Below are 27992 nucleotides of genomic sequence, written 5' to 3' on the forward strand. Positions count from 1 at the left end.
AAAAAGGCAGTGCTAGAAAGGAGTCCTCAGATTCACAGGAAAAAGATACTAAAAGGACCAAAGAGATGGCGGAAAAGGAAAAGAATAATGACTTAACTTGGTCAGTGAATGCAATGCAAATTATAGCCATGAAGGCTAAAAGCAAGCTCCGTGCAGAAAAATAAAACTAACTAATCGAAGACCTGTTAGTTAAAATGACTAAGCTACGAAAAGAAAATTAAGCAAAATATGAAGAAATTGAAAAGTTGGTGAACCATATTATGATAACAACAAACCCACCTTGTCTCCCATTCCTCCAGAGCAAGAAAAACCAAAGAAAGTCGAAAAACCGGCTAAAAGAATGGTTTTGGGGACAAAGTAAACTTCCAACAAAGAAAAGCCGGTGCATAAAACGACAAAAAAACAAAAATAACAGCCAAGCACAAGCACGATGGAAATGGACAGCAATGAATCCGAATCGACAATATGTACTAACAAATCAAGAAAAACAAAGAAAAAAAGAAATTGCAAAACCAATAAGTGTTGCTGAAAGACAAATTCTAATAATACAAGAAAGAAACAAGAAAGCCATGTCAGAGCAATGAAACAGAGGCAAGAACGCCACAATCAAGCTTTAAAACAGGAAAAAGCAGCGGATAATCAGAAAGAACAACAGCAGCAGAAATAACAACAGCAGAAAGAAAAACTACAGCAGGAAGAACAACAACAACCCAACCCAGCAAAATTAAAGCCACCGTCAATAATATTAAAATCAGTAACCAAACATCAAGCAATATTATAAAAAGCAGCTGAAAACGGTGTCATCTCAAACAAAAAATTCGCAAAATCAGGTGATTCAAACTAACAAAAGAGAGCAGAGTATGGGCTACATGCGAGCTTAGTCAAAGCATGAACCTTAGTCAAGACCGGAACCATTTGTCAAGTGGCAGCTGACGTATAACAGGTGTGTATGTAAATATACTGATATAGAGGGTGTAGTCAGAAAATTCTTTTGCGACATTTTTAGCTTGGTGAGGGTAGAGTAGTTTGTCGTATTGGGACGTATGAAACGTTGTTAAAAAGGGGAGGGGATAGCAAAGATGTATATGACAAGAAGGTGAATAACAACTTTATTAAGAAAGATAATTTTAAACATTAGAGTTTCAGTACCTTCCAGATTATGGCATACGGTACTAATCTTAGATTTTTTATAGAAGCCATTATAAATGTAAACACACATACTGCGAAACAGATCCAATCGAATGAATAGCATACCCTATTGACCAGAAGAAATCCAAAATGTTTGTAATCAGAGTAGGTACTGAACCAAATAACAGATCCTGAAAAAAAAAACTAAAGAGTTACAACAAAAGGAAGTAAAAGCAAAAGTAGCAATAATGATATTGAAAAAGCGAGACAAAAAGGAGCTATTGCTATTTTTAGTAACAATAAAAGAAGAAGATAAAGGAAAACTAATAAGTATAAGTAACTTATGTCATGGAAATTTTCATCGAAGATGCATCGAAATACAAAATATATCGTGCAGTGATATCTTTTGGCCAAAGTTTTTGCCACTGCTCTAAAGCTTGTCATTACGGCTCAAGATACGTGAAATTCGGTGAGGAACATCTCAGCAGCGATTGCAAAAAGACCGTAGTACCGACCAAAAATGTGCAAATTGTGGCAAGGCACATACTGTCAATTACAGAGCTTGCTCCAGAGCACTCAAAAGAAACCGTGCTGCACCACCACCAACAAAAAGTTCGCACGCAAACAAAAACGTGAGTTACGCACAGGAAACAAAAGGAGTCCAAGAACAAAATGTTGCATCAGACATCGCAATAAACTCCAAAACTGCTGCATTTATGCAAAACCTTAGCATGCAGATGACGAATTTTACCAGCATGTTTGAAGAATGATGCCTGTTTATAAACGCTCTGGGTAGCTTAGGTCAGCAATGCTAGTACACCAGTTGGGTCATAGAACTCAGGTACGATGTGAGGAATACACTCGAGCTAGATATCATGGCACTTCAAAGGACCAAATTAGAGGAAAGAAAGAACGCCAAATTTCCAGGCTGTATATCTACAGAAATGATCATAGAGCAAACTCAGGAAATACGGCCATTATGGTTAAAAAAGGAATAAAACACCAAGTAATCCCAACACCGTATGTCACGATGGAAGCCACGATAGTTCGGCTCATCACAGGAAATGAAACACTAAAAATCGTCTCAGTATATGTTAGACCGAATGACCCGATATTCAACGAAGTCCTGAGCATCATCTCAAATACAGAAGAATTCACAGTTATCGTAGGAGACCTAAATGCAAGATCGCCGAACTGGTACGACCGAACGACAAAACAAAGACAGAATACTATTGTAATCGGTGTAGCCACTAGCATTAACATGTTTCCACGGAGCTCTTTCTACATACCTGGGTCAACAATACGAAATATATTCAGTAAATGAAGGCGGATGAGACTGCGAAAAACGTTCTGTGTAACTGCCCAGGGTTGGATAGGATAATACTCAATACATTTGAGCATTAACAACCAAAGAACAACTTTAACCTAGGGATCAGCCACAATAGACCTGTTAGGTCGAATGGAAGGGTGGTTAAGCGCCAACCAAAGACATATAATACAAGATAGACTGACAATAACCATTTAACTATTCAAAACAAAGTAGTAGAACTGAAGGAGAAATATATGTATTTGGGTCATGAAATAAGAATCAGCAGGGATCACCACACATGCGAAATCCAAAGACGAATTAGTTTAGCGTGGGCAGCCTTTGGAAAACTGCGAGACACACTTACGGCCAAAAGTATTTGACCAATGCGTATTACCGGTCATGACCTATGGGGCTGAAACTATGACTCTAACCAAGACTACGGCTTCGAAATTGAGAGTGGCACAGAGACGAATGGAACGGTCTATGCTAGGAGTGACGTTGCGGGACCGAATAAGAAACGAAGATCTGCGAAGAAGGACGAGTATTGCTGATGTTGTGAAACACATAGCGGAACTAAAATGTAATTGCGCAAGCCATGTAGCATGACTCACGATGGACGACCAAAATTACACATTGGAGGCCAAGAGCAGACAAACGTAGTAGAGGAAGACCAACTACACGTTGACATCCATCATGCGTATCACCAAAATTTGGCCACAAAGAGCACAAAATCGCAAAGAATAAAGGAGTTTAAGGGAGGCCTATGTGTAGCAGTGATAGAGGTGATAAATGAAGGCTGGATGATGACGATGAGACTGACTGCTGCAATATAGTCGCGTTCCCTCAGTCCGACGGAGAAAACTGACGCAAAGCAGTCCCTGCATCTCTGTCTAATTGGCCGGTTTTATCGACCACGTGATCTTTTCATTGATGTTAAATGGCCGATAAACCTAGCAAACTAAAAAGAAATGCAGGGACTGCATTGCATTAGTTTTTTCTGTCGCACTGGGGGAACGGGCTAGTATTGCAACGATCAGTTTATCTTGTATTATATGTCTATGGCGCCAACCCATATTGAACCTAACCTAACCTAACCTAAACTAGCCGAAACACAAACAATCTATAAAGGGACATTGATTGCATAGAAAATTAAGAAACTGGAAAATTTTTCCTGGATCTTAATATGTAATATTAATATCAAAAACATAATATTAATCAATAATTAACGAACAGAATCGCAATAAAAACTTTAGAACAACCTTCAGCTATTTGGTGAAACAAGATTCCCGGTTACGTAAACGCATTTAATATATTGTAATACCATTGTTTAAAATAGATTACTTTCTTTATTTTCTTTTTTAAATAATGGTAATACTCAAACAATACTAATAGTTAATGTATACTCACCAATTCCATTTATTAGAATACATGGTAATATTAAGTTAAAAACGTAAAATAAAGGTCTTCTTCTTAATTTTATTGTATATGTTATATCTGGATATGGTTCTGGACAGCATGAATAGTATTCAACATGTTTTACCGAAGAAAAACTAATGAGATCGAACTCTCCATTAGCCTGATAATTACTGACATCACCTTCTTCTGTTTGTTTAACTAATTCCACCTGAAAACATAAACAAATAATTTAATGATTAAAGATCTATAAATTTATATTTTAAAATAAAATCGAAAAATGTTTGAAAGCTATTGTTAATACCTGTTTCAATTAGTTGATTGAATCAATCGATATTGAAAATTCGCGTAATTACTATTATGTAGGTATATTATTTATATATCAGCTATTTTCAGATTTTATGTCAGGTATGTTCCATTATATCACTAGAGTATTTATGATAAATGATATTTATATATTTTTCTTTACATATTCTGTTTATATGCAATTAAGCCATGATTGATTGTAATGAAAATGACGTTTTTTGATATTCACTACGAAAATCGTTTTTAAAAAAGATTATTTTAAAATAGTGAGATGTTATTATAACCAATAACTGTTCGGCAAATATTTTTTCCCAAATTGACGGGTGGCTTACTTGGTGACGATCTTGTAGACAAATAGCCATTCTTTAATTTGAAAACTATGAGGGTTTATACTCTAAGAATAATATCAAATTCTGATTGTTTTCAGTACTGTACTGTACAGTAGTGAAGTGAGTAGTGAATAGTGTAGTGTGTGGGCGCTCAGGAGACTGATACCTGGAAGCCCTATAGAAGACATTAGAGAGGATGTCGAAAGCTCTGCACAGTGACAATCGACGCATTTTAACCCGGAAGTCTGGCGAATGTAATATACATTTTTGAAATAATATTAATTCTAGTTTTAGATTTAATTGTAATAACCGCGAAAACCTTATAACTATAATATATATATATATATATATATATATATATATATATATATATATATATATATATATATATATATATATATATATATAGAAAAGAAAAGAAATTTAATCTTTGCAGATAAGTTAAATAGTAAACTCTTAAATATTGGGGAAATCTGCAAGAAAGACTCTAATGAGTATCAATTGTTTCGCCGAACGTTTTCGCCATAGAGAATTAATTTGGCTTCTTCAGGGCTGAAAGAGAATAAATTATAATTAGCTACCATATATAATCTATTAAAAACATTATTGATCTTACCGTAACTTAGAATTGTAGAGTTAGAATATTAAAAAACTTTGCTAGTAACATAATGGTGTTTTTTGTTACTATGTGGAAAAAAAAATTTTTTTAACGTTGGAAATGTATGATAGCTTTGAACTTAAAACGCAAAGGTTTACCCAAGGTTAATCGAAAAACCCAATGTAACTACATTTAAAAGGAGGTAATTCTTTGAATTGTCGGCAATAACTAAATTTTTGATTGTTCGAAAGTTTAAAAGTGAGGTTCTGTTTTAGCCAGAACGCATGCGCTGACAAATTCAAATAGTTCTTATGAATCTTTATGTCGTTAAGGTTCATTGGTAAAAACGAATGAAATTAAATCCCAGTATAGGGAAATATTATTTTGATTTTCTTTTTTAATTATATTCTATTGTTCATGTATTATTATTTCTTATTGAGATGTATCTAAGAAAAGCAAGGGAATGTTATCTTTTTTTGTTAATGAAAATTAATTATAAAGGTAGGTTATGTAACAAAATACTGGGGTGTGTAGGAGGAGAGAGGTATAAGAAGAGTGGTCTATATATATGGGATAAAATAGATAACAATTAAGTAAAGAAGTATGAAAAAAAAATATTGAACGGAATGTGGCTAGGCTAGCAATGTAGGCAAGAGAATGACCACGAGAAACTCAAGGATGGATACGGCCAATTTGCATGCCTTTTAAAGACAGTAAATCAGGAAAATATGTATGATGGATAGAAAAGAAGATATGAAAAATGAATAGATATAATGAAAATTAACAAAGAAAACAAATTGAGGGCGCCAGAAGAGGGATACTACTCTAAAAAGAGTAACGGTCACTCTTCCAGGTATCGTATACTGCTAATATTAATTAAAGTTGATGTAATAAACAAAAATGCTGTAAATGTAAAAAGGTAAGGAAATATTAATAAAAAATTATATGCAAAACAAATTCAAGTTTATTAAATATAACTTCTTAGATTTTGACAATCTCTAAGTTACCAATAAGTATATGAAAATTTCACAATATAATATTATAACGGAAATGTTGAAAACAACTATAATAAAAAGTTGAAAACTACACAGAATAACTCTGATATAGAGTGTACAACCTACATCTAGGTTAAAAACAACCTTAAAAAAAATAATGCTAACGTTGGAAGAACGTATAGCCAAGTAAATATATCATACTAACCTACAATATGACCAACAATATTGTTAAACACCTCTAAATTCAAATACAAACAAATAATACATAAATGGGAACAAGCCAAGTTAAACAATTGAAACGGTCTATTATCCTGAAGGGATAATAACCGGAGTTAATAACACAAGATGAAATATAAAAAAATTAGTTAAGTAAACAAATAATGAAATAATTAAAGTTAATAATGGAATAAATGGTTAATACAAAAAAAACAATGGAAGATAATCTCTGGGTAGAATTTGAGCTCAAACTTACCGATACCTTACACCAAGGGGAGTTATATTAATTAATATATATACATACATATATACATATATATATATATATACACATATACACACATATATATATGTTATAAAAAAACCTATAACTGGTGGAACAAGATATATATACATAGTTCTGAAGTAAAAACCAACTGTCCTCCTAGGTGAAACAGTTGTCTGGAAGGATACTCCCGAATGGCTTCGGTGTCCCAGCGAAGTCCTCCTTGAGGTCCGAAATTAGCACGGAGCTGGTGCTAATTGGCTCAGATCTGATGATTACTGTCCTGCCCTACCTCTAGGTGCAGGCTGGAGAAAAAATGAGGGTGGAGTAGACAATACCCCCTGTGGCTTGTCCCAATGACCCTGATTCTAATAGAGTTGAAGTGGTACTCTCCCTCGGATGTTCTGAGGGAAATTTATAATTCCATGGTAGATGGCAGGTAGCTAATCAATTCCGTGCTAGAAATCTCACTTCACCTCCCGAGTTTGCGAAAACACCGTCAATTAAATCGTTATGGTATACTTAGAATATTTAACTTCTTGAAGTGAAGGAAATTCTATGCATTAATTGGATTTTCTTTCGCTAACTGCCACCGTTGTGTACCACTCCAAACTCTCGATCAAAAGTGAATTTTAATTCACAGTTAATTAACCAAGAAGAGCCATTTTTCCACTTCCCCTAATCTCCTGTCATTTCTCTTGTCCGCAATGGTACCAAATTAGATCAGAGTGACAACTTAAATTATTAACAATACACACTTAATGGGCAAATGAACACTTAAAGTTAGGCAACCCATACTACATCTCTGAAATTATTTTCATATAAATTGTTTATTATTTAAATACAAATTGTAATAAAAGTAACGACTGTTACATTCCCCTACTAGTCGGGAAAAAAAAAATTTTAGTCAAAAATTTTTTTTCATAAAATTAAAGTATCAATAACTAAGTGTACTGGCCTAACATTCCACGTTGATCTGCAAGTTTACACAAAAAAAATAACCACGAACTAAAGATCACGGGAGAAAAAAAAGAATGGTCATGGCGCCAGACACCACAAACTCAGACGACTCAAAGTAAAAATCAAAGTCTCAATCAACAATATGCTTAAAAGCCAAATATTAACTAAATATACCAACTAAATTCTTGCTGACAAATAAATGTCGAATTGGGCACTAAATCCAAAATTGAACTATCCATGGACATCAGATCTATAAGACTAAGTATATCCAAGGACGAACAACCAGGCAAATGTATGAGCCAATTCAACCAATATCTCACCCGGAGATATACTAAACTAAGATCAAAGAAATCATAAGCTAAATAGGTTAAGAATTGAACACTTAATCCAAAATTGAACTAACAATGGACACCAGATTCATAGTAATATATCCAGAGAAGAACAATCAGGAAGATTTATGGAGCAATTCTCACCAAACCAAATAACACAAATAGTAATCTAAATCGTAAACATACCAAAGTATATCAAAGGCGTAATAACCAACATAAATGTGAAATAGGACGCTTAATCCAAAGTCAGACTATCAATGGACACCAGATTCATAAAAGCATATCCAATGAAGAACGACCAGGAAGATTGATGGACCCATTCACACCAATACTAAATCTCAAAACTAAATGAGGTCTACGTACACCCACATCTGGTAATACGAACCTACATAACCAAATAAACCAAATAAGTGAGGAATCAGACACTGAATCCAAAATCGGACTATCGATGGACACCAGATTTATAAATAGAGCATATCCAAAGAAGAACGATCAGGAAAGGGCCAATTCTCACTAATGCTAATAACTAAATTAGCTCTTACCCTCATCCGGTAATATGAGCCAATGCCAACTAAGTAATTACAATAAAGCAAAATTTCCTAAAGTGTGAAGCAGCATTGTCACACTTATTCAGACTAAGTAATGTAATATGTAACTGAACTAAACCAAAGATAAAGATAAATACCTAAAGTCTAAAGTCTAAAATGGACTAAAGGAATTCAGAGGCTAAATAAATTTTGAGGGTGCTGGTATTCGCTAACTATAGCATGGGGCTACAACAGATGTATGAGAATAACCAGACACCGATAAAATCCCAATAGAAATCCTAAGAAAATATAAGTGGTGGACTTTTCCTATAATACCATTACTAACGAAAGAAAAAAAATATATGTCGAGAACAAGCAACCAATTTTGAACAAAACTGTAGATTTATAACAAGTTCTCGCAGCATGGAATTATCCGGGAATAGTCCTAAATCTAAACAGCAATTTATGCCTAAGAAAAGAAGTGGGATTACACTAAGAGGACAACTCATTTGTCTAAACTCTTAAATAATGAAAATGACTAACTTGACATGTGTAGGGATAGTTAAAGAAAAAAAACATAACCTGAAGTAAGATAACTAATATGAACTAATTAAACTTCCCTATCAAGTTGTGAAAAGGTAACTGGAATATTTGGACAATCACACAAGAATGGTTAGGACATGTCGCGAGCATTTCCTGACCAGAAATATTATGAGGCATAAACATCTGCCTACTCTGCAATAAACACATATAGTACGAACCTAATTGAGCAGCAGTGATCAGTTGCTGAGCAACAATCTCGAACCCACGTATTCACTAAAGCTGAGTATTGACAGATTCATTGACAGAAAATTCAGAAGAATAAATAAGAAGAAATAAGAAGGACACCGGTCATCCTTACCTACTTCAAAATTCCAAACTAATTCCAGAACCATCCTGTATATGGAATCAGGACATAAATTATTGTAGAGTATTTAAGATTTTCGTGACAAGTGAAAATAAAGCAGACCAAAGATAAAAAAAAAATCACAACATCTTTCCAAATTGGCAAATATTGAACAAATATATCAAAACAAATACTAAGGAATCAAATATCAAAAATATAACACACAATATATGATCCAGTAGTGTAACAACATAGTTCCATAGTTCCTTATCAGTAATAGGATTTACTATAAGTATAAACCTAAATATGTAAATATATACTAAACAACCCTCGTATCATAAGAGGTTAAAAGGAGTAATTCTCCTGGGAAAATTAGTACTTAAGAATATTAATTCATTATAAAGTGCATCATTTATAATACAAAAGAAAATGGATAAGTCATACATACTAATTATCTAATAAGTTATAGAAGTCATTAACCAATGCCAAAAGATACAAAAAAAATAGCGGTGTACCTACGTTATCTGGTGATTAAGAAAATCTTGACTAAAATGCAAAATATAATCAAAATAAGCTAAAGACAAACAGAGAAAGAGATTAGTTTAAACGAAAGTGTTAAGTTAGTCTTCTTCTGAGGATGAAGAACTAACCTCGTCGATGGTGTTATCAGGCAGTAAATCCTTTACATGAAATTGACCAATTCGTTTGTTGGACGAATTGTCCCTTAATTCATATACCAAAGGAGATATTACCCTTACAACCGTACACGGAATGTATTTCTGGCAAAATTTTGCCGAAATAGCATCACCTTTACTTGATTTTACAAAGTTTCTCTTTAAAACTCTATCGCCAACAAAGAATCGCAAATCTAAAGTATTTGATTGGTTATAAATATTATATGGTACAACCATAGACATATCATCATCATCAACAAACCTAAAAGTTGATACTGATAATGGAACTATTTCACTACTGTAATCATTAGAATTGTGTTTAACGCTACTGGGTAAAGAAGAATTGGTAGTTGACCATCTGTGATCACTTAAAACAGGCGGATTCAACGTTTCATGATTAGTAGTTAATTTCGGGACTGATTTGTGAAAAAAAATGTGGCCAAGTTATTAGCAACATACCACCAAGATCAAAATAGCCAGCAAAAATAATATATATATAATCAAATAAATACCTTAGTTATCTTACTAAAATACTCAAAATAATTTCTAGTTATATGTAAATTATACCTATTCTAAACCAAATAATAATATATATGCAACAATTAATAGTACCTATAAGTATAATACTGTTGGCTGTAGGAATAAAAGTTTATATAATATACGATATAAGTATGTGTAGGTAAGTAAGTAAATATAAGTTCTCAATAAAAATACAAAATTCAACCTAGAATGTAAGTTGTACTACTATAACCTATCACTGAGGTCTCAAAATATTAATAACTAATAAATCTAATAAATAAACTAATAAATCAATACAGCAGCATAAGTATACCTGTTTAGTATTAATAAAAAATTTAAAGATAGAATAAATCAGCAATAATGAGTAAAAAAAAGAAAAAGCAAAAATACAAAAACTCAAGTAAGAGAAAAAAAAATCAGCTAAAAGCTACTGTCTTAAAACCAAAAACTTGGAAAAGGCACCGCGTTGGGACGCCGATGTAACAAAATACTGGGGTGTGTAGGAGGAGAGAGGTATAAGAAGAGTGGTCTATATATATGGGATAAAATAGATAACAATTAAGTAAAGAAGTATGAAAAAAAAATATTGAACGGAATGTGGCTAGGCTAGCAATGTAGGCAAGAGAATGACCACGAGAAACTCAAGGATGGATACGGCCAATTTGCATGCCTTTTAAAGACAGTAAATCAGGAAAATATGTATGATGGATAGAAAAGAAGATATGAAAAATGAATAGATATAATGAAAATTAACAAAGAAAACAAATTGAGGGCGCCAGAAGAGGGATACTACTCTAAAAAGAGTAACGGTCACTCTTCCAGGTATCGTATACTGCTAATATTAATTAAAGTTGATGTAATAAACAAAAATGCTGTAAATGTAAAAAGGTAAGGAAATATTAATAAAAAATTATATGCAAAACAAATTCAAGTTTATTAAATATAACTTCTTAGATTTTGACAATCTCTAAGTTACCAATAAGTATATGAAAATTTCACAATATAATATTATAACGGAAATGTTGAAAACAACTATAATAAAAAGTTGAAAACTACACAGAATAACTCTGATATAGAGTGTACAACCTACATCTAGGTTAAAAACAACCTTAAAAAAAATAATGCTAACGTTGGAAGAACGTATAGCCAAGTAAATATATCATACTAACCTACAATATGACCAACAATATTGTTAAACACCTCTAAATTCAAATACAAACAAATAATACATAAATGGGAACAAGCCAAGTTAAACAATTGAAACGGTCTATTATCCTGAAGGGATAATAACCGGAGTTAATAACACAAGATGAAATATAAAAAAATTAGTTAAGTAAACAAATAATGAAATAATTAAAGTTAATAATGGAATAAATGGTTAATACAAAAAAAACAATGGAAGATAATCTCTGGGTAGAATTTGAGCTCAAACTTACCGATACCTTACACCAAGGGGAGTTATATTAATTAATATATATATACATACATATATACATATATACATATATATATATATATACACATATACACACATATATATATGTTATAAAAAAACCTATAACTGGTGGAACAAGATATATATATATATATAGTTCTGAAGTAAAAACCAACTGTCCTCCTAGGTGAAACAGTTGTCTGGAAGGATACTCCCGAATGGCTTCGGTGTCCCAGCGAAGTCCTCCTTGAGGTCCGAAATTAGCACGGAGCTGGTGCTAATTGGCTCAGATCTGATGATTACTGTCCTGCCCTACCTCTAGGTGCAGGCTGGAGAAAAAATGAGGGTGGAGTAGACAATACCCCCTGTGGCTTGTCCCAATGACCCTGATTCTAATAGAGTTGAAGTGGTACTCTCCCTCGGATGTTCTGAGGGAAATTTATAATTCCATGGTAGGTGGCAGGTAGCTAATCAATTCCGTGCTAGAAATCTCACTTCACCTCCCGAGTTTGCGAAAACACCGTCAATTAAATCGTTATGGTATACTTAGAATATTTAACTTCTTGAAGTGAAGGAAATTCTATGCATTAATTGGATTTTCTTTCGCTAACTGCCACCGTTGTGTACCACTCCAAACTCTCGATCAAAAGTGAATTTTAATTCACAGTTAATTAACCAAGAAGAGCCATTTTTCCACTTCCCCTAATCTCCTGTCATTTCTCTTGTCCGCAATGGTACCAAATTAGATCAGAGTGACAACTTAAATTATTAACAATACACACTTAATGGGCAAATGAACACTTAAAGTTAGGCAACCCATACTACATCTCTGAAATTATTTTCATATAAATTGTTTATTATTTAAATACAAATTGTAATAAAAGTAACGACTGTTACAGTTAGTTGTTAATGGATATATCAGTCAAGTTAGTTATCTGTGATGTTGTATTGTTCTTGGTAGCTAGTAACTAGTGGTAACTAGTAAATCTGATTTAAGTAAGAAGTGGTATATATCGCTTAGATTCTTAATGTCACTCTTTCAGCCCTGAAGAAGCCAAATTAATTCTTTTTGGCGAAAACGTTCGACGAAACAATTGATACTCGTCAGAGTCTCTTGTAGATTTCCCCAATATTTAAGAGTTTACTATATATATATATATATATATATATATATATATATATATATATATAGCCAGAAGGGCACATTATTTTGGTTACTAATGCATGCAGTAACTTACAGGAAACTTATAGGTTATGTTTTTGGGTTATCAATTTACAAATTACTATAAATATAAATTTATTTATATTATTTATTTAAAGGTAAAAGTCCACAATATGTTAGGTCTGGCAGGTGAAAACAGCCTTCTTGTAGTGCAATTTGTTTACTCTTAGGCTTAGTAACAATACTTTCTTCATTTAGGCCATTACCAGTCTGACGATGTAACATCATTCAAGAGTGATGAGAAACGATGCTTAGTTGTCATACAGGTCGTGGTTTGAAAGGACAACTTTTATATACAAAGAAGAAAGGAACTTAGTCTATGACTTAAATATTTCCACGTTCTCGCAAGAAATAACTGCAAATGGTGTTGGTTTGGATCCGGAGTTTTCAATAATTTCGTTCCACTCGGAATGAGTTTCAACCACAGATTTTTGATTGCTTAAGCCCATGTTACTCTCATACTCAAGGTAGTGGCCTCTGATTGGAAAAAAACATTGTTATTTTACCAAGTCTCTTATTATAGTGTACAATGTAGTGAAGCATGCGCAAAAGGGCGTAATTTTTGTTCTGATCTGGGCAGGAATCGCAAAAAATTTTAGTCTTTTACTTGCAAGTCAAGGTGATTAAAAATAAAATCTCAAAGCAAGGAACACACCTCATGTCTTCCTTTCTTACCATACATTTTTGCATAGGTTTAAAAAAAAGATTCTTGGTCTAAAAGTTTATGTATGTTGAACATGTAAAATGATAGTTGGCTACGATAATAAACATCTTTAGTACTAATGTTTGGGACAGGCAGATTCTTTTGGAAATCCATTGAAATCACTTCCTTTGTTTTGCCTTTTTGTGCTTCAAGCCTAGCACTTTTCCTAATTTTGTAAAAAGAAGCAGCTTTCCTTAAATGCAATTTTTAGTTTAGATTATCAGCTGTAGCAGTTCATTCAGGGCTGCAGGTGTCACATCTACGATAGACAAAAGATAAGTTAAAATTAGAATTAAATATTTGCCTGTACTTTTCCAGAGATACTTTATTGTTTGGATAAGGTATTTTGTATAAAGAAAACATTTTACTTACATTAAGCTCTTCAAGTAAGTATCGTTTTTTGGATTTTGCTAACCCGTAGTGTGAGTTTCTAGTTTTGAAGAATTTCATCTGATCGATTGCAGATGCAATAATATCATTTGGAATCTTATTAGGCTTCGAACAATACTTTCCTCGCATGTCCAAGGGCTACGCCTGTTGGCCTGTTGTTTTTAGTTTTTTTGTAAATGCTTTACACTTTTGTCTGTGATGGCGTAAAGCGACAGAAATGCTTTATAACATACAAATCTTTCTACTACCTGCTCATTTCTTACTACTCTTACCTTGTAAGTATACGAAAATGTGTGAATATCTGCTTGAGTTTCTTATATATGACCAAAACCTTTTCTTTTCCTTGAACAGTTTTTAATTGCTGTAATATATTCGTTATTAGACATTTTAAACCTCACAGTACTTCAATAATAAAATAACACCAATCTACACCAGAATAACAGAACGCTGTAAATAAATACAGGTATGTACGTTTACAAATATCTGGGCAACAAACAGCACTAATAGCGGAGATGTCTGTGTCAGCAATCTCAACTAGGTGGACTATTATTCTTTTAGCCTGCATTTGTACCACCTTCATTCTTTTAGCCTAGAAGACGTATTTTTCAAAGCTGAATGGCTTGTACAATTTCATCTTTTTTGGTTAGTTAGATACCATACAATATTTTATATGAGATAAAGTATAAGAAGATAGTATTATTTCTTCTTCTTCGGCTTTCCCATTATGAGTTCGGCATTTTCGTCCTCCACACCACTCTATTCTCCCAGTCACCTTCTCTGAGGTCTCTATCTATCATAGCATTTCCGACGTATGTTTTCCATCTTGTAGCAGGTCTTTCTCTCCGTCTTCTTCCCGGCGAGTCCCAGTTTAATATTCTTTTCGGCCACCTATGCTCTGGCATTCTTTGTACATGCCCGTACCACTGCAGGGCTCTGTTTTCCAACTTTTTTGTAATTGAGCATTTTACTTCCATTCTGTTCCATATTTCCTCCGTTATTATTCTATCCGCTCTTGTGATTTGTAGACATCTTCTCATAAAGTCCAGTTCAACTGTTCTTATTTTATTTCGTATTATTGTTGTCATTGGCCATACTTCCGCTCCATATAGGGTAATATTCATCACTATGCTTTGACAGATCCTCTTTTTGTTTTCTTTGGTTAGAGTATTGTTCCATATCACTCCATGAAGTGCTCTTGTGGCTTGTTTTCCCCGTGCTATTTTCATTTCTATATCTTTCATACAAGTACCATCTCGGCTAATCATTGACCCTAAATACTTAAAAGCCTTACAACTCTTAATAGTCTCTTCTTTTAAACTTAAGTTCAAATCTGCAACCTCGTGTCCAATACATAAGTATTCGGTCTTGCACATATTTATCTTGAGTCCCCAAAGTTCATATTCTTCCTTTAATTTCCTTATCATATATTCCATATCCTCCCTGTTTTGTGCAAAAATGACTTGATCATCTGCGAAAAGTAGTGAATGTAATATATTCTCTTGTACTGTTATGCCCATTGTTCCGCATTTTCTATACCATCTTTTCAAAGCCTGATCTATATATATGTTAAAAAGTGTAGGTGAGAGACCACATCCCTATTTGAGACCTTTTGTTGCGGTGATTGTTTTTATTATTTCATTACTTAACTTTATTTGCACTTGTATTTCTTTATACAGTCTTTGTGTTATATTCACCCATTTCTCTCTAACGCGCATTCTTCTCATTGCTTCCCATAGTTGTTTCCTGGGCACGCTATCGTATGCTTTCTCTAAGTCGATAAAGGTCATATGTGTTTCAATGTTTTTTTTTTGTTCTTTTCAATCACCTGTCTCATAATGAATATATTATCTAAACATGATCTGGCTTTTCGGAATCCGGCTTGTCCTTCGCTATAATGGTCCATGTGTTGTTCTAGTTTTTCTTTTATAACTGATGAAAAGATTCTTGCTATTGAAGGCATTACACTGATCCCTCTGTAGTTATTTGGTGACCTGTTGTAACCTTTTTTGAAAATGGAGGACATGTATGATAAATTCCACTCATCGGGAATCTTCTCTCCTGCTTCGATTTTATTGAACAACATTCGTATAAAGGATACTATCCTTGCGCCTCCATATTTCAGCAGTTCCATTTTTATGTTCCCTGGTCCTGGTGCTTTATTGTTTTTGGATTTCTTTAGTGCTTTATTTATATCTTCCTCTGTTATTTCTGCTTCCTCAGTTATTATTGTTACAGGGTCGAATGAGATTACTTCGTTTATTACTTCTGATGTTTTTATTTTTTTCCATGCTTCTGTTGATCTGTTATACCCTATCGTGTTGTCTATGTCTCTGCACATTCTTTCCCAGTATTCGTTTTTCTCGAGCTTTATTCTTTGTTTAACTTGTTGTGTGAGGGTAACATATTCTCCCCGTGTTCCTGGGGTTCTGTCGTTTAGCCATTTATGAAATGCACTTTTTTTTCTTTTAATCATCTCTTCTAAGTAGTCACTGTATTTCCCCAAATATGTATTCTTATGTTGTTAAATACCCAGCTCTTCGTTTGCCGCTTTGTTTATTTTTTCCTATTATTTCTATAATGCCAAATAATGGACCCTCATCCTTTTAACTTTGAGCTTTTCATATAATATATTGTTATGATTCTCGATTTATAAATTTAGAAAATCTTTTAAAAATTATATATGCTGGCATTTGTTTTAGAATTAAGATATAAATAAGGATATTTTTGTACTTCATGAAAAGTGTGTCATAGTATTTAAAGTGATTTTAAGAACTGTTCATCCTCAATAGGTTTGAAAGAACAAATATAGGTATAAGAGTTTTACGAAACAATGAACATTGAAAATTAAAATACGGTTTCGGGTTTTTCCTAATATTAAAATTTATTACAAAATTTGTTTAGGAAAAATGAAGAGAAATTGATTTCTAAGATATCTGACAACAGTAGATTTTAACTTCAGGGTATTCCAAATAATTGTATGACGTATATTTTGTTGTCAAGCCAGAAGTGGGAGAAATATGTTTTTTATTGGAGTGTGTTGACTGGTCAAGGAAGAGATTTTAGGAAACGGTATGAAAGAAAACTTGAGGTTTGGTTTAAAAAGGAAAGAATTCTAAAAGAAAGTTCGATTCGGTATTAGTGGTTGTTTTGATTTTCGTCGTAAAATTATTAAAGAAAAATATATTTTGGCGTTTCTGCCGATTTGATAAAAAGTGAACAGTGAGAATAGTCGTGAAGATTTTATGGTAGCCGCCAAGTAGTGCGAAGTAGTTATTTTCAAAAAATTCTAAGTTTTTTTTTAAATACAACGAATTATCTGAAGCGAGGCTGTCGATGTCTTTTTGAGAGGCTACCAGATTTGGAAAGTTATAAGCAGCATTTGGTTGTCAAAATTTTATCTTTAGGAAAGATCTACCAAGAAGGAAAGCACTTTGAACTAGGGAAAGTAGAATTTTAAGAAAGGAATGCCATGCCATTTTACATATTAAATTTTGATTTAAAATTTTTAAATGACAGTCAAAGGGAGATAGAGGTGTTTTGAAAAGTTATCGGTTTTGTGAATAGAAACAGTTTTACTTATTTGATTCCTAGAATTAAGGAACACGCTAGGAACAGAAATATGATCCGTACGTTTGGATTTTTACAATTTAGATGTCATAATTATTTTGATCTGTTAGAAATTTTTATTCATTTTATATAGCAGGTATATACATTTTGTATTGACAAAGTATATTAATGTATTTTCTATTTGATATTTTTTTGATCTTATTTGGGATACACTATATTGATGAAATTTACATTTGATATTTATGTGCATTTTTATTTTTCCTTATTATTTATTATTCCTTTAGCTCCTCTTACTTGCAAATATAATAACATAGATACTGAGCCACAAGAATAGAGCTTGAGGCAAATTTAATTATAGGTAAGGTAGTTGAAGTAATACACTATAATTTAAAATTTATATTTTTTTCCACATATATAATCAAATTTTTTCCTTATTTCCTTTTTTCCTGATTTTCTTAAAACGTAATCTATTTAGCAACAAATCTAATATACCTTAACTTGCTTACATGGCTAAGGATTAGGCGTCAGCTTTACCTATAAACTTATTCCTAACGTGACATCGAAAGCTAATTTAGTCGAACCAATAAGTCAATATATACGTCCTAAGATTTAATATTAATCAATTCGTTAAGGATTTAAGTTCGTTCTGTTTCCGAAAATTCTGACATAATTTATCAATATCTAGGAAAAGCTTATTATTGGTTTACTCGAATCGTACCATATATTGTGAACAACAATTTTTTAGAAATTGTTGTATTCTTCTTTTTATGACATTTTTAAAAATTTTAGTAAAGCGCTTAGGTAATCCGATCTATAATATCTTATTAGATAATATCGATAGGATAAAATTTTAGGGGCAATTTCTTTATTAGTTCTGTTGTTTTGAAATTTATACCAGGGAATTTATGGTGTTGGAGTTCTATTATGTTATTTAGTTCAATAATATTGGTGGATTCAAAAAATATCCTTTTGTAACAAGATAGTCTGATTTTATTAGCTAAATTAGGGTCTGGTTATCTAAAAACGTTTAAACTTTCGCCTATTATTAATGTGTTAGGCGTTTTTATATTTAGCCCAGTCTGGTTATACAAAAATCATCGATTTCACGGCAAAATGTTTCGCAGATATCTGAAGCTTTTAAGACATAGGTGGGGGTTACTAGATGACGAATACATAAAAAGATACTCCTATTTTTACCTTGCGTTTTTTATAAACAATAATTTATGGTCAGAATTTGATTTTTTATCTATAAGTTTTTTCCCTTATAATTCAAATAAACAATATTTATACCTTTTTTTTATATCAGGAATATCTTTATTTTCCCGTTTTTTCAATTTAAATTGATAAATAATTTACGGAGACATTTGCAAAAAAGCAGTTTTTTGCACTAATTTATAAATTTAATTAATTTTTTTATTAACAAAATAAAAAGTTATTAATACATTTCAACATTGAGTAATTACTGTCCTTTAAATTTGTGCGAAATTTCCTCCCGATCGGTCAAATAGTTTAAAAGTTATTCAATTTGTTTATCCCTGAGACTAATTATTTAAGCCATTGAACTTGCCCTATGAATGATGCTAGACACATTTAACAAATTTTATAGGATTCTTTAAGACTTATACTATCTCAGAAGTTAAATGAATATTGAGTTTTCATCGAAATTATTTACAAAATAAACGTTTGAAAAGGGGGTATGTTTTTTACTTATAAACAATTGTAATAACTTTTTTAAGCTACAGACTTGTACGTATAACTATTAGCTGGTAAAAAAACTCACATCTAACAAAAAAATAAACCTTCTATGAACAATAGGAACGCAGTTAGCGACAATTTTTTTGTTAATTATATCTCCATTGTTTATAAACATTAAGAAGTAAAATTTGCACAAATTTTGAATAAAAATCTAAACTTTATATTGAATTTTATAGCTATAAAATTCATCTAATTTTTAGAAACTTAAAACCTTTCGAAACGAAGTTACTTTCGAAAGATCGACATAGGAAAGTGGAGGGGAAACTGTTTTAGCTCCTCGCTGCAAAATTTAATATTATGGTTACGGATTTATCAAACAAAAGCTTCAACAGTTCTGTAGGAATTTCATCAGGTCCATTTGCTTTTCCATTTTTAGCGTTTCTTATTGCGTATTCTACTTCTTCTTTCAATATGTCTGGCCCAGTTGCATTGATTATCTGAGTTAAGTTGTTTCTATCGTCTTCAAATAATTCATTCAGGTATTCTGTCCATCTTTTTATTTTATTCCCTAGATCTACAATAAGATTTCAATCTTTGTCTTTAAATTTACCTATTTGGCATTTCTTTATGCTTCCAGTTATCTCTTTTACTTTTTTGTGCATATTGAACGCATCGTACTTTTTCTCATAGGTTTCCATTTCTTCACATTGTTCTTTAATCCACTCCTCTTTGGCTTCTTTTATTCTCTTTTTATGTGTTTATTTATTTCTTTGTATTTGTCTGGGTAATTCTTCATCTTTCTTCTTTGTTCCATCAAGTCTAGTATATCTTGTGTCATCCACCCCTTATTCTTTGTTGTTGTTTTTGTAAGATGTTTCTTTCCTGCTGTTTGTATAGCTGTATTTATGTACTTTAGTTTTTGGTTAACGTTGTTTGTATCGTTAATTTGTTGCTGCATTGAACGGACGTTTTCATTTATTTCTTCTCCTGTTTCTTGTCGTGTATTTTTGTTTCTAAGTTTATTTAAATCTAGTGCCTTTCTGTGTGGTCTTCTAATCTTTTTTGGTCTCGCCTCTATCACAGTAACTACCGGGTTATGATCTGAGCCTATATCAGCTCCTGGGTACGTCTTAGTACATTTAACAGCATTATGATACCTCCTTGCTATCATAATGTAGTCTATTTGATTTCTCACTATTTTTTCTTTGGTATGTTGTGGAGATGTCCATGTATATAACCGTCGAGGAGGTAATTTGAAAAAGGTATTTGTTATTACGAAGTCTTCACTTTGGCAAAATTGAATCAATCGATCTCCTCTATCATTTCTGTTTCCAAGCCCATATTTTCCTACTTGTTCTTCTACCTTACCTTGACCCACCTTGGCATTAAGATCGCCCATTAATATGTTAATGTATGGAAAGACTGACTTAATAAGTGAAGACAAACAACCTGCAACAAAAAGGTTCAGACCTGACAGTGAAGTCGAATAAATGAACCAAATTTTAACTTTTAAACCAATGTATGTAAAGAAAATAAAAAAAGTAAAGTTCAATAAACATTGCAAAATTTAATAAGGCAAGTGATGAAAAAATCGACTTATTTTATCAAAGCAGTAAGGCAGATTAGATTAATATTGTATATCATATTTGTAAGAAAAATAGAATAAAAATCAATGTTGTTAATTATAAAAATACAAACAATTATAATTAATATAAGGAATATAATAATATAATGTGTAAAAAATTACCTGAAATTTAATTTATAAAATATATAAGTATTATTACATCATTGATATAAAAAGAAAAAACATATGTTGATTTTCCGGGATTTTCCGAGATTTATGGGGGGTGAAAATGATGTCATCATTAATAATACTGCTACAGACTATTCGAGCAAATTAAAAAAAAGTAAGTATTTAGGGTGAATTTCAAATAAACTCAATTTTTCCAAGTTTTCCCATATTTTCCGGCCAGTGAAAACTATGTAGTTATTTATATTTCGACGAGCTACCCCAGAATAAAAAAAAACCTTGCAGCTGCAAAGGAAGCCGAAATAATGTAAATTTTTCCTACGTGTTGCAATTTGAAGTTCCGATGCCGAAAAAAAAAAACGGAGCTGAAACAGGTATCCTCTCCACTTTCCTATGTCGATCTTTCGAAAGTACCGTCGTTTCGAAAAATTAGATAAATTTTATAGCTATAAGTTTCAATATAAAGTTTAGATTTTCATTCAAAATTTGTGCAAATTTTATTTCTTAATGTTTATAAACAATGGAGATATGATTTTTTTAAAAATAGTCACTAACTTCGTTCCTATTGGTCATAGAAGGTTTTTTATTTTTTTAATGTGAGCTTTTTTACCAGCTATCCAATGGTTGTACGTACAAGTCTGTAGCTTAAAAAATATAGAAGTTATTACAATTGTTTATAAGTAAAAAACATACCCCTTTTTAAAACGTTTATTTTGTAAATAATTTCGATGAAAACTCAATATGCATTTAACTTCTGAGATAGTCTAAGTCTTAAAGCATCATGCATAGGGCAAGCTCAATAGTTTAAATAATTAGCCTCAGGGATAAACAAATTAAATAACTTATAAAATATTTGACTGATCGGGGGGAAATTTCGCACAAATCTAAAAGATGGTAATTCCTTGATGTTTAAATGTATTAATACCATTTTATTTTGTTAGTAAAAAAATTAATAAAATTTATAAATTAGTGCAAAAAAACTGCTTTTTTGCAAATATCTCTGTAAATTGTTTATCAATTTTAATTAAAAAAACGGGAAAATCAAGATATTCTTGACATAAAAAAATGACATAATATGTTTATTTAAAATATAAGGGAAAAAATTTATAGACAAAAAATCAAATTGTGACCATAAATTATTGCTTAAAAAAAACGCAAGGTAAAACTAGGAGTATCTTTTCATCTATTCATTATCTAGTATTCCCCACCTATGTCTTAAAAGCTTCAGATATCTGCGAAACATTTTTCCACCTTTTTTTTTAACCAGACTGGACTAATTATTGTTATCGTTATCGTTATCTAATATTCCTTTTTGCTTCTTTTTTATTGCCAGATATTTTATTGATAACATTTCATAAAGCTATGAAATTATGTACATTTGTTATATTCTACATATTTTTGTAAAATTTAATTTTTGAGATTTTCATTATTAAAAAACTTATAAAGAAGTAAAACTGGTGTGTGGACGTCATTATTATCTTATTAAAAATAATTAAAATTTATTCAAAGGAATCATTCAAAGGAATTATTCCAAAACGTTTTCGTCCAGAACTAGGTACTGAAATAGATTTAAAAGCCTTTAAATTAAATGACAATCATAATTATATTTATTAAGGTAATGTCATGTTATGAGATTTCACCTGAAGGAAACATACTTTTTCACTGTTTGAAAAAAGGGGTACTACTTTGCCCAGCGGGTGAAATACGCCAACTGCTTATGATGGTCTGACTCGACCGAAAACGTTTTGAAATAATAGTAGTCCATTTGGATAAATTTTTATTATTTTTAATAAAATAATATACCATAATACACCTGAAGTTTTTACTTCTTTGTAAGTTTTTTTAAAATATGGTCTACAGCCAACTACTGGGTTTCGCCCCTTTAAGTTTGTTATTTTTTTTATGTTTGCTGAAAATGTCAATTGTCTTAAGCATTTCTTTTATAATCTGTGATAATGCACTTGGAGAGCTACTATCTCCTTATGTCTACAAATTCAAGCATCTGTGGGACACCTGGACTGAAAATGTCCCCCCTGGTAAGCGTGATGCAAATACTGCATCTGGTTGGTTCGAATCACAGACATTAACAAATTGGTTTATTGCTATTCTATTGCCCAGGCCTTAAGAAATTCAGGGAACAAAGGTCGTTTTAAGAGATGATTTGTCTTCTTATATTAATGTTGAAATCCTGGATTTTTTTCTAAAACACGACATTTATTTTATACGTTTGCCGCCAAATAGCACCCACGTTACACAACCATTAGGTTTTGCATTATTTGCCACAACGGAAAAGGCCTACAGGAAAATTTATCTGAATATAAGAAAACTCATAAAGGAAGTAGATCAAATGTACTTAAGGTACAGTATTTTCCAACGCTTTTACGGCCATTAATCGAAAAAATACAATAGAATGGCAATGAGATATTGAAGTCGGAATTTAGGAAATGTACGATCGTTTCTTGCGACGTAATACCGCTCTTGAAGCGGTAAAAAAACAACTAAGCAATCTAATGTGATGATTGATAAACATACAAAAAATTATAATAAATCAAGTTCGTTGGATATCGAAAACACTTTCCTTTGGTATTTAGAAGATAAAAGACAGACCACACAGTTTAAGATACGTGGGAAGATAAAGAAAATAACTGTTCCAGCAGGACAAAGTATTAGCCATTCTGAAATTAGTTTAGAAGATCTAACTGAAGCATCTACTTCCATACCTCATCAAGCTGTTGAGCCAGAAATCGTAAATGATTCAGAGGACATTGTTTTGGACGACCACTTTCCACTAGTCAGGGATTCATCAGATGACCAAATAAATAAGCTGCAAGAGATGGAAGAAGGAAGCGAATTTAATGAAAAGCTCACCTCAGGTTTTCTTGATACAAATATTGCCGAAAAAGATAAAAACTCTGAATTAGACGATGTTCAAAAAAATTGGTGAGTAAGTTTTAAATTTCTATGAAGATCATGTTTATCCTGGAGTGATAACAACAATAGAAAATGAGGGAGTGATGGTCACTGCCATGGCAAAATCGTTAAAGTATTGGAAATGGCGAGAAAGGTGCGACGAAATATGGTATTTATTCTAGGGACAATGTAATTGGCGCCATAAACCATCCCAAGAAAATTTCCAGACGAGGATTGTACAATGTTCCAGAATGCAACAAATTGTAGTGGGATTAGTTTCAAACTTTGTATTTTTACTATTATCGTTTTAATAAAGTTTGTTCATTTAAAATATAGCTATGTTCTTTACTTTTATGCTTCTTTCATAAATGTAGGTAGGTTTAAATTCAAAAAACTGGACCGACATTTTTTTGCATTTAATTGATGCAAAGTTTAAAATTCTATAAGATTACTATGGACCAGCAAGCATTTCGTAGTAAAAAAATAATAAAATATCAAGTGGTGCAAAGTATCACTTTTCTAGGGTTTTCTTTGCACTAGTAATAAAACTAGGTTAGGTTAGGTTAAAACTAGGTTATTCCCTTAATTATGAAATATGCCTAAAAAATAGCTATAATAAGAGCTATATTACAACCTCTTCAATCGATATTTATAATAAAAAGTTCAGATCTTCTTTCGAGTGAAGTTATATCCAATCTAAGAAAACATAACTAAACAAAATGGTGCAAAGTAACCAAAGTATTATCTTTTCTAGTTGTTAAGGTTTTTGAATAAAAATGTCTAAAAATATCTGTACGTTAATTATAATTCACAAAGCAAAAAAAAATAGATTATAAAACACAATTCCTAAGTACCGACTCATTTTTGAACAAAATTAAAACACTTTTTCGAGAAACGAAATTCTTTTGCTATGATTTGTCACTTTCCCACAACTTTCATGGGAGTCAAAGTGCAAAAGAGACCTTGCAAAAATTTCTTTCTTTTTCACCTAGTTCGACTTGAATATATTATAAGAGAGTGATTATAAATATTCGTATACCATTGATAACAGAAAAGAAAAAGTGAAAATAATATTAAAAATTTTTAATTCGAGTTTCTTAACAAGTGAAATTAATTATTTCTTTGGAAGCAATCTCTAACGTTGTTACGTCGAGCTGTCGCTGTGTATAACTCAAACTCACTTCTCGTAGAAAATGGATATAAAAATATTCCGAAATAGGAGAAAGCAAATCCAAAGAGAGCAAGCCGCTAAATCTAAATTAGATACCGAGATTCTCTACCGATCACATCATACACTTTGGAGGATTAGAGGAAAATGCCAAATGGCCTTTTATTTTCAAATGAATACGAGTAAATTATGTGCAAAAAGACTAAATGTTGTTCGTTTACGAGTGTATGTCCTTTATGGAAATGTATTCTCAATATAAATTGAATTTTTACTTTTTATATTTTCAAAGAACCTGTTCCTCTTTTGACAATTTTACTAAATTAAAAAACCTTAAATGTAATACGTTATTATAAATTTACTATTTTGGTTTAAATAGATAAGAAATAAATAGACAGTTATTGTAATACAGCAACGAATAAAAAGTGTTACAACCTGACTTAACAATGGCAAGTGCGACCTTGGCAAACAAAACGTCGTCATTCTTTTTTCTCAAAACCAAAATTATTAAAATAAATACAAAATAAATTTTACAATAATACAAATAGCAATAAACATATCAGTATCAAAACTACTTATACAACTCTTCCATATATAAAAGGTTTATCCGAACACTTAACAAATTCCTTAGCCAAACATAACATACCAGTGGCCCACAAAGGCAACAATCTTTTAAATAAATATTTTACTAAACTAAAAACACAAACTCCAAAACTCAAAAAATCACATGTTGTTTACGAGATACCATGTATTAACTGTGAAGGTGTCTATATCGGGCAAACCAGTCAACTGCTTCAATCCAGAGCTCTTTCTCACAAATACGACAAGAACGTCACTGCGCTCACAAAACATGAAAATGAGAAGAAGCATAAACTTGACTTAGCAAACATCAAAATCTTAAAAACTTCTTCTTCTTCTTCTTAACATGCTATACACCAAAGTGCGTAGGCGACTATCTCATTACTAGAATTCTGTTCTTGGCGGCGTGACACAGCTCGCCTGTATTGTGTATTCCTGTCCATTCTTTAATATTCCTTAACCAGGATAATTGTTTGCGGCCGGCTCCTCTCCTACCTTCGATCTTCCCTTGTAGGATTACCTGTGGTATTTCATATTTTGCTCCTCTCAATATGTGCCCAAGGTAATCAATCTTGCGTTTTTTAATTAATTCAAAGAGTTCTCTTTCCACGCCGGCTCTCTTAAGGACGTCATCGTTTCGAACTCTATCCACCCAAGGTATGCGCATCATTCTTCGCAATGACCACATTTCAAATGCTTCAAGTTTGTTGATAGATGTTTTTTTCAAAGTCCACGTTTCCATGCCATAAAGCAAGATGGACCATATGTAGCACTTGACTATTCCGTAGCGTATTTCGAAATTTAGGTTTTGATTACATAGGAGCGGTCTGAATTTCACAAAAGCGTGTCTTGCCATTTGTATTCGGGTTTTTATTTCTTGTTGTGGATCCGATTGGCCATTGATTGTGGTGCCAAGGTATTTAAAAGTTTTCACGCGTTTTATGCGATCATCACCTAAGCATATTATCGGGTTTTCTGGAGGGTTTCTGCTAATGACCATATATTTCGTTTTCAAAATGTTGATTTTGAGGCCATATTTTTTACCTATGCTATTCACCCTATCAAGTAATAACTGCTGATTTTCCAAATTATCAGTTATAATCACTGTGTCGTCCGCATAGCGTAGGTTGCTAATTGGTAAGCCGTTCACCTTAATGCCTAATTCCGTGTCTTCTAATGCTTCCGCAAATATATTTTCAACATATAAATTAAAAAGCATCGGAGAGAGTATGCAGCCTTGGCGGACACCTTTCCGGATTTCAAATTCATCCGTATATTGGTCTTGATCAATCCTCACCTTTGCCATTTGGTTCCAGTATAGATTCTGAATAATTCTGATCTCCTTCTGGTCAATGTTGGCCCTATGTAGTAGTTCCATCATAATATCATGTTTAACATTGTCAAATGCCTTCTCGTAGTCGATGAAGGTGAGGTAGACATCTTTTCGTTGATCTAAACAGTTTTGTATTAAGGTGTTCAAACATAAAATTGCCTCTCTTGTTCCTAGTCTTCCCTTAAAACCGAATTGTGTTGACCCGCTAAGTTCTTCTAGTATCTTGTACATTATTGAAAGTAATATCCTAAGGAAGAGTTTCAGCAAGTGATTCATTAAACTGATTAAGCGGTGTTCATTGTATTTTGTGGCATTAGGTGTTTTTGGGATCACCACAAAGGATGACTGCAGCCATTCTCGCGGAATGTTTAAAAACTGAACAAAACAAAAGAAGAGGGAGATATACGAATCAATAGAAATAAAAAGAAATACCAACGCAATCAATGACAAAAAAGATACACAAAATCTAAATAAAATATATTTCAATCTGATTTAAATAGTAACAAATAAACACCATAAAAAGTTTTTAAGGTCATAACATATCTCTACTTTACCTTTTTCGAAAACATCAACGATACGCCCATATAAAAATAATTATACACTAATGACAGTCAACCATGAGATATCAGATATAATTGTCAATTCATTAATGTCAGTGTCCCGTTTTACGTTTTGGTAAGTTATATAGGTCAGGTCAAGGCCCGATTTGGGCTGTAGTGCCATTGGAGAGAGAGAGAGAGAAAGAGAGAGAGAGATAATGTACCGTTCGCGTCATAAAAAACTGGTACA

General features: G+C 32.2%; 1 protein-coding gene across 1 annotated transcript in view; it reads right to left on the bottom strand.

Annotated features, from left to right (window-relative positions):
- Positions 1-27992, bottom strand: part of LOC140439434 (neuronal acetylcholine receptor subunit alpha-7-like) — a 302499-nt gene that overhangs the window by 57668 nt on the left and 216839 nt on the right. The window contains exon 5 of the mRNA XM_072529334.1: positions 3845-4061. Within this exon, the coding sequence (XP_072385435.1) occupies positions 3845-4061 (217 nt within the window). The remainder of the gene's footprint in view (positions 1-3844; positions 4062-27992) is intronic.

Source organism: Diabrotica undecimpunctata, chromosome 4, assembly GCF_040954645.1.
Source record: "Diabrotica undecimpunctata isolate CICGRU chromosome 4, icDiaUnde3, whole genome shotgun sequence".
Classification (NCBI taxonomy): domain Eukaryota; kingdom Metazoa; phylum Arthropoda; class Insecta; order Coleoptera; family Chrysomelidae; genus Diabrotica; species Diabrotica undecimpunctata.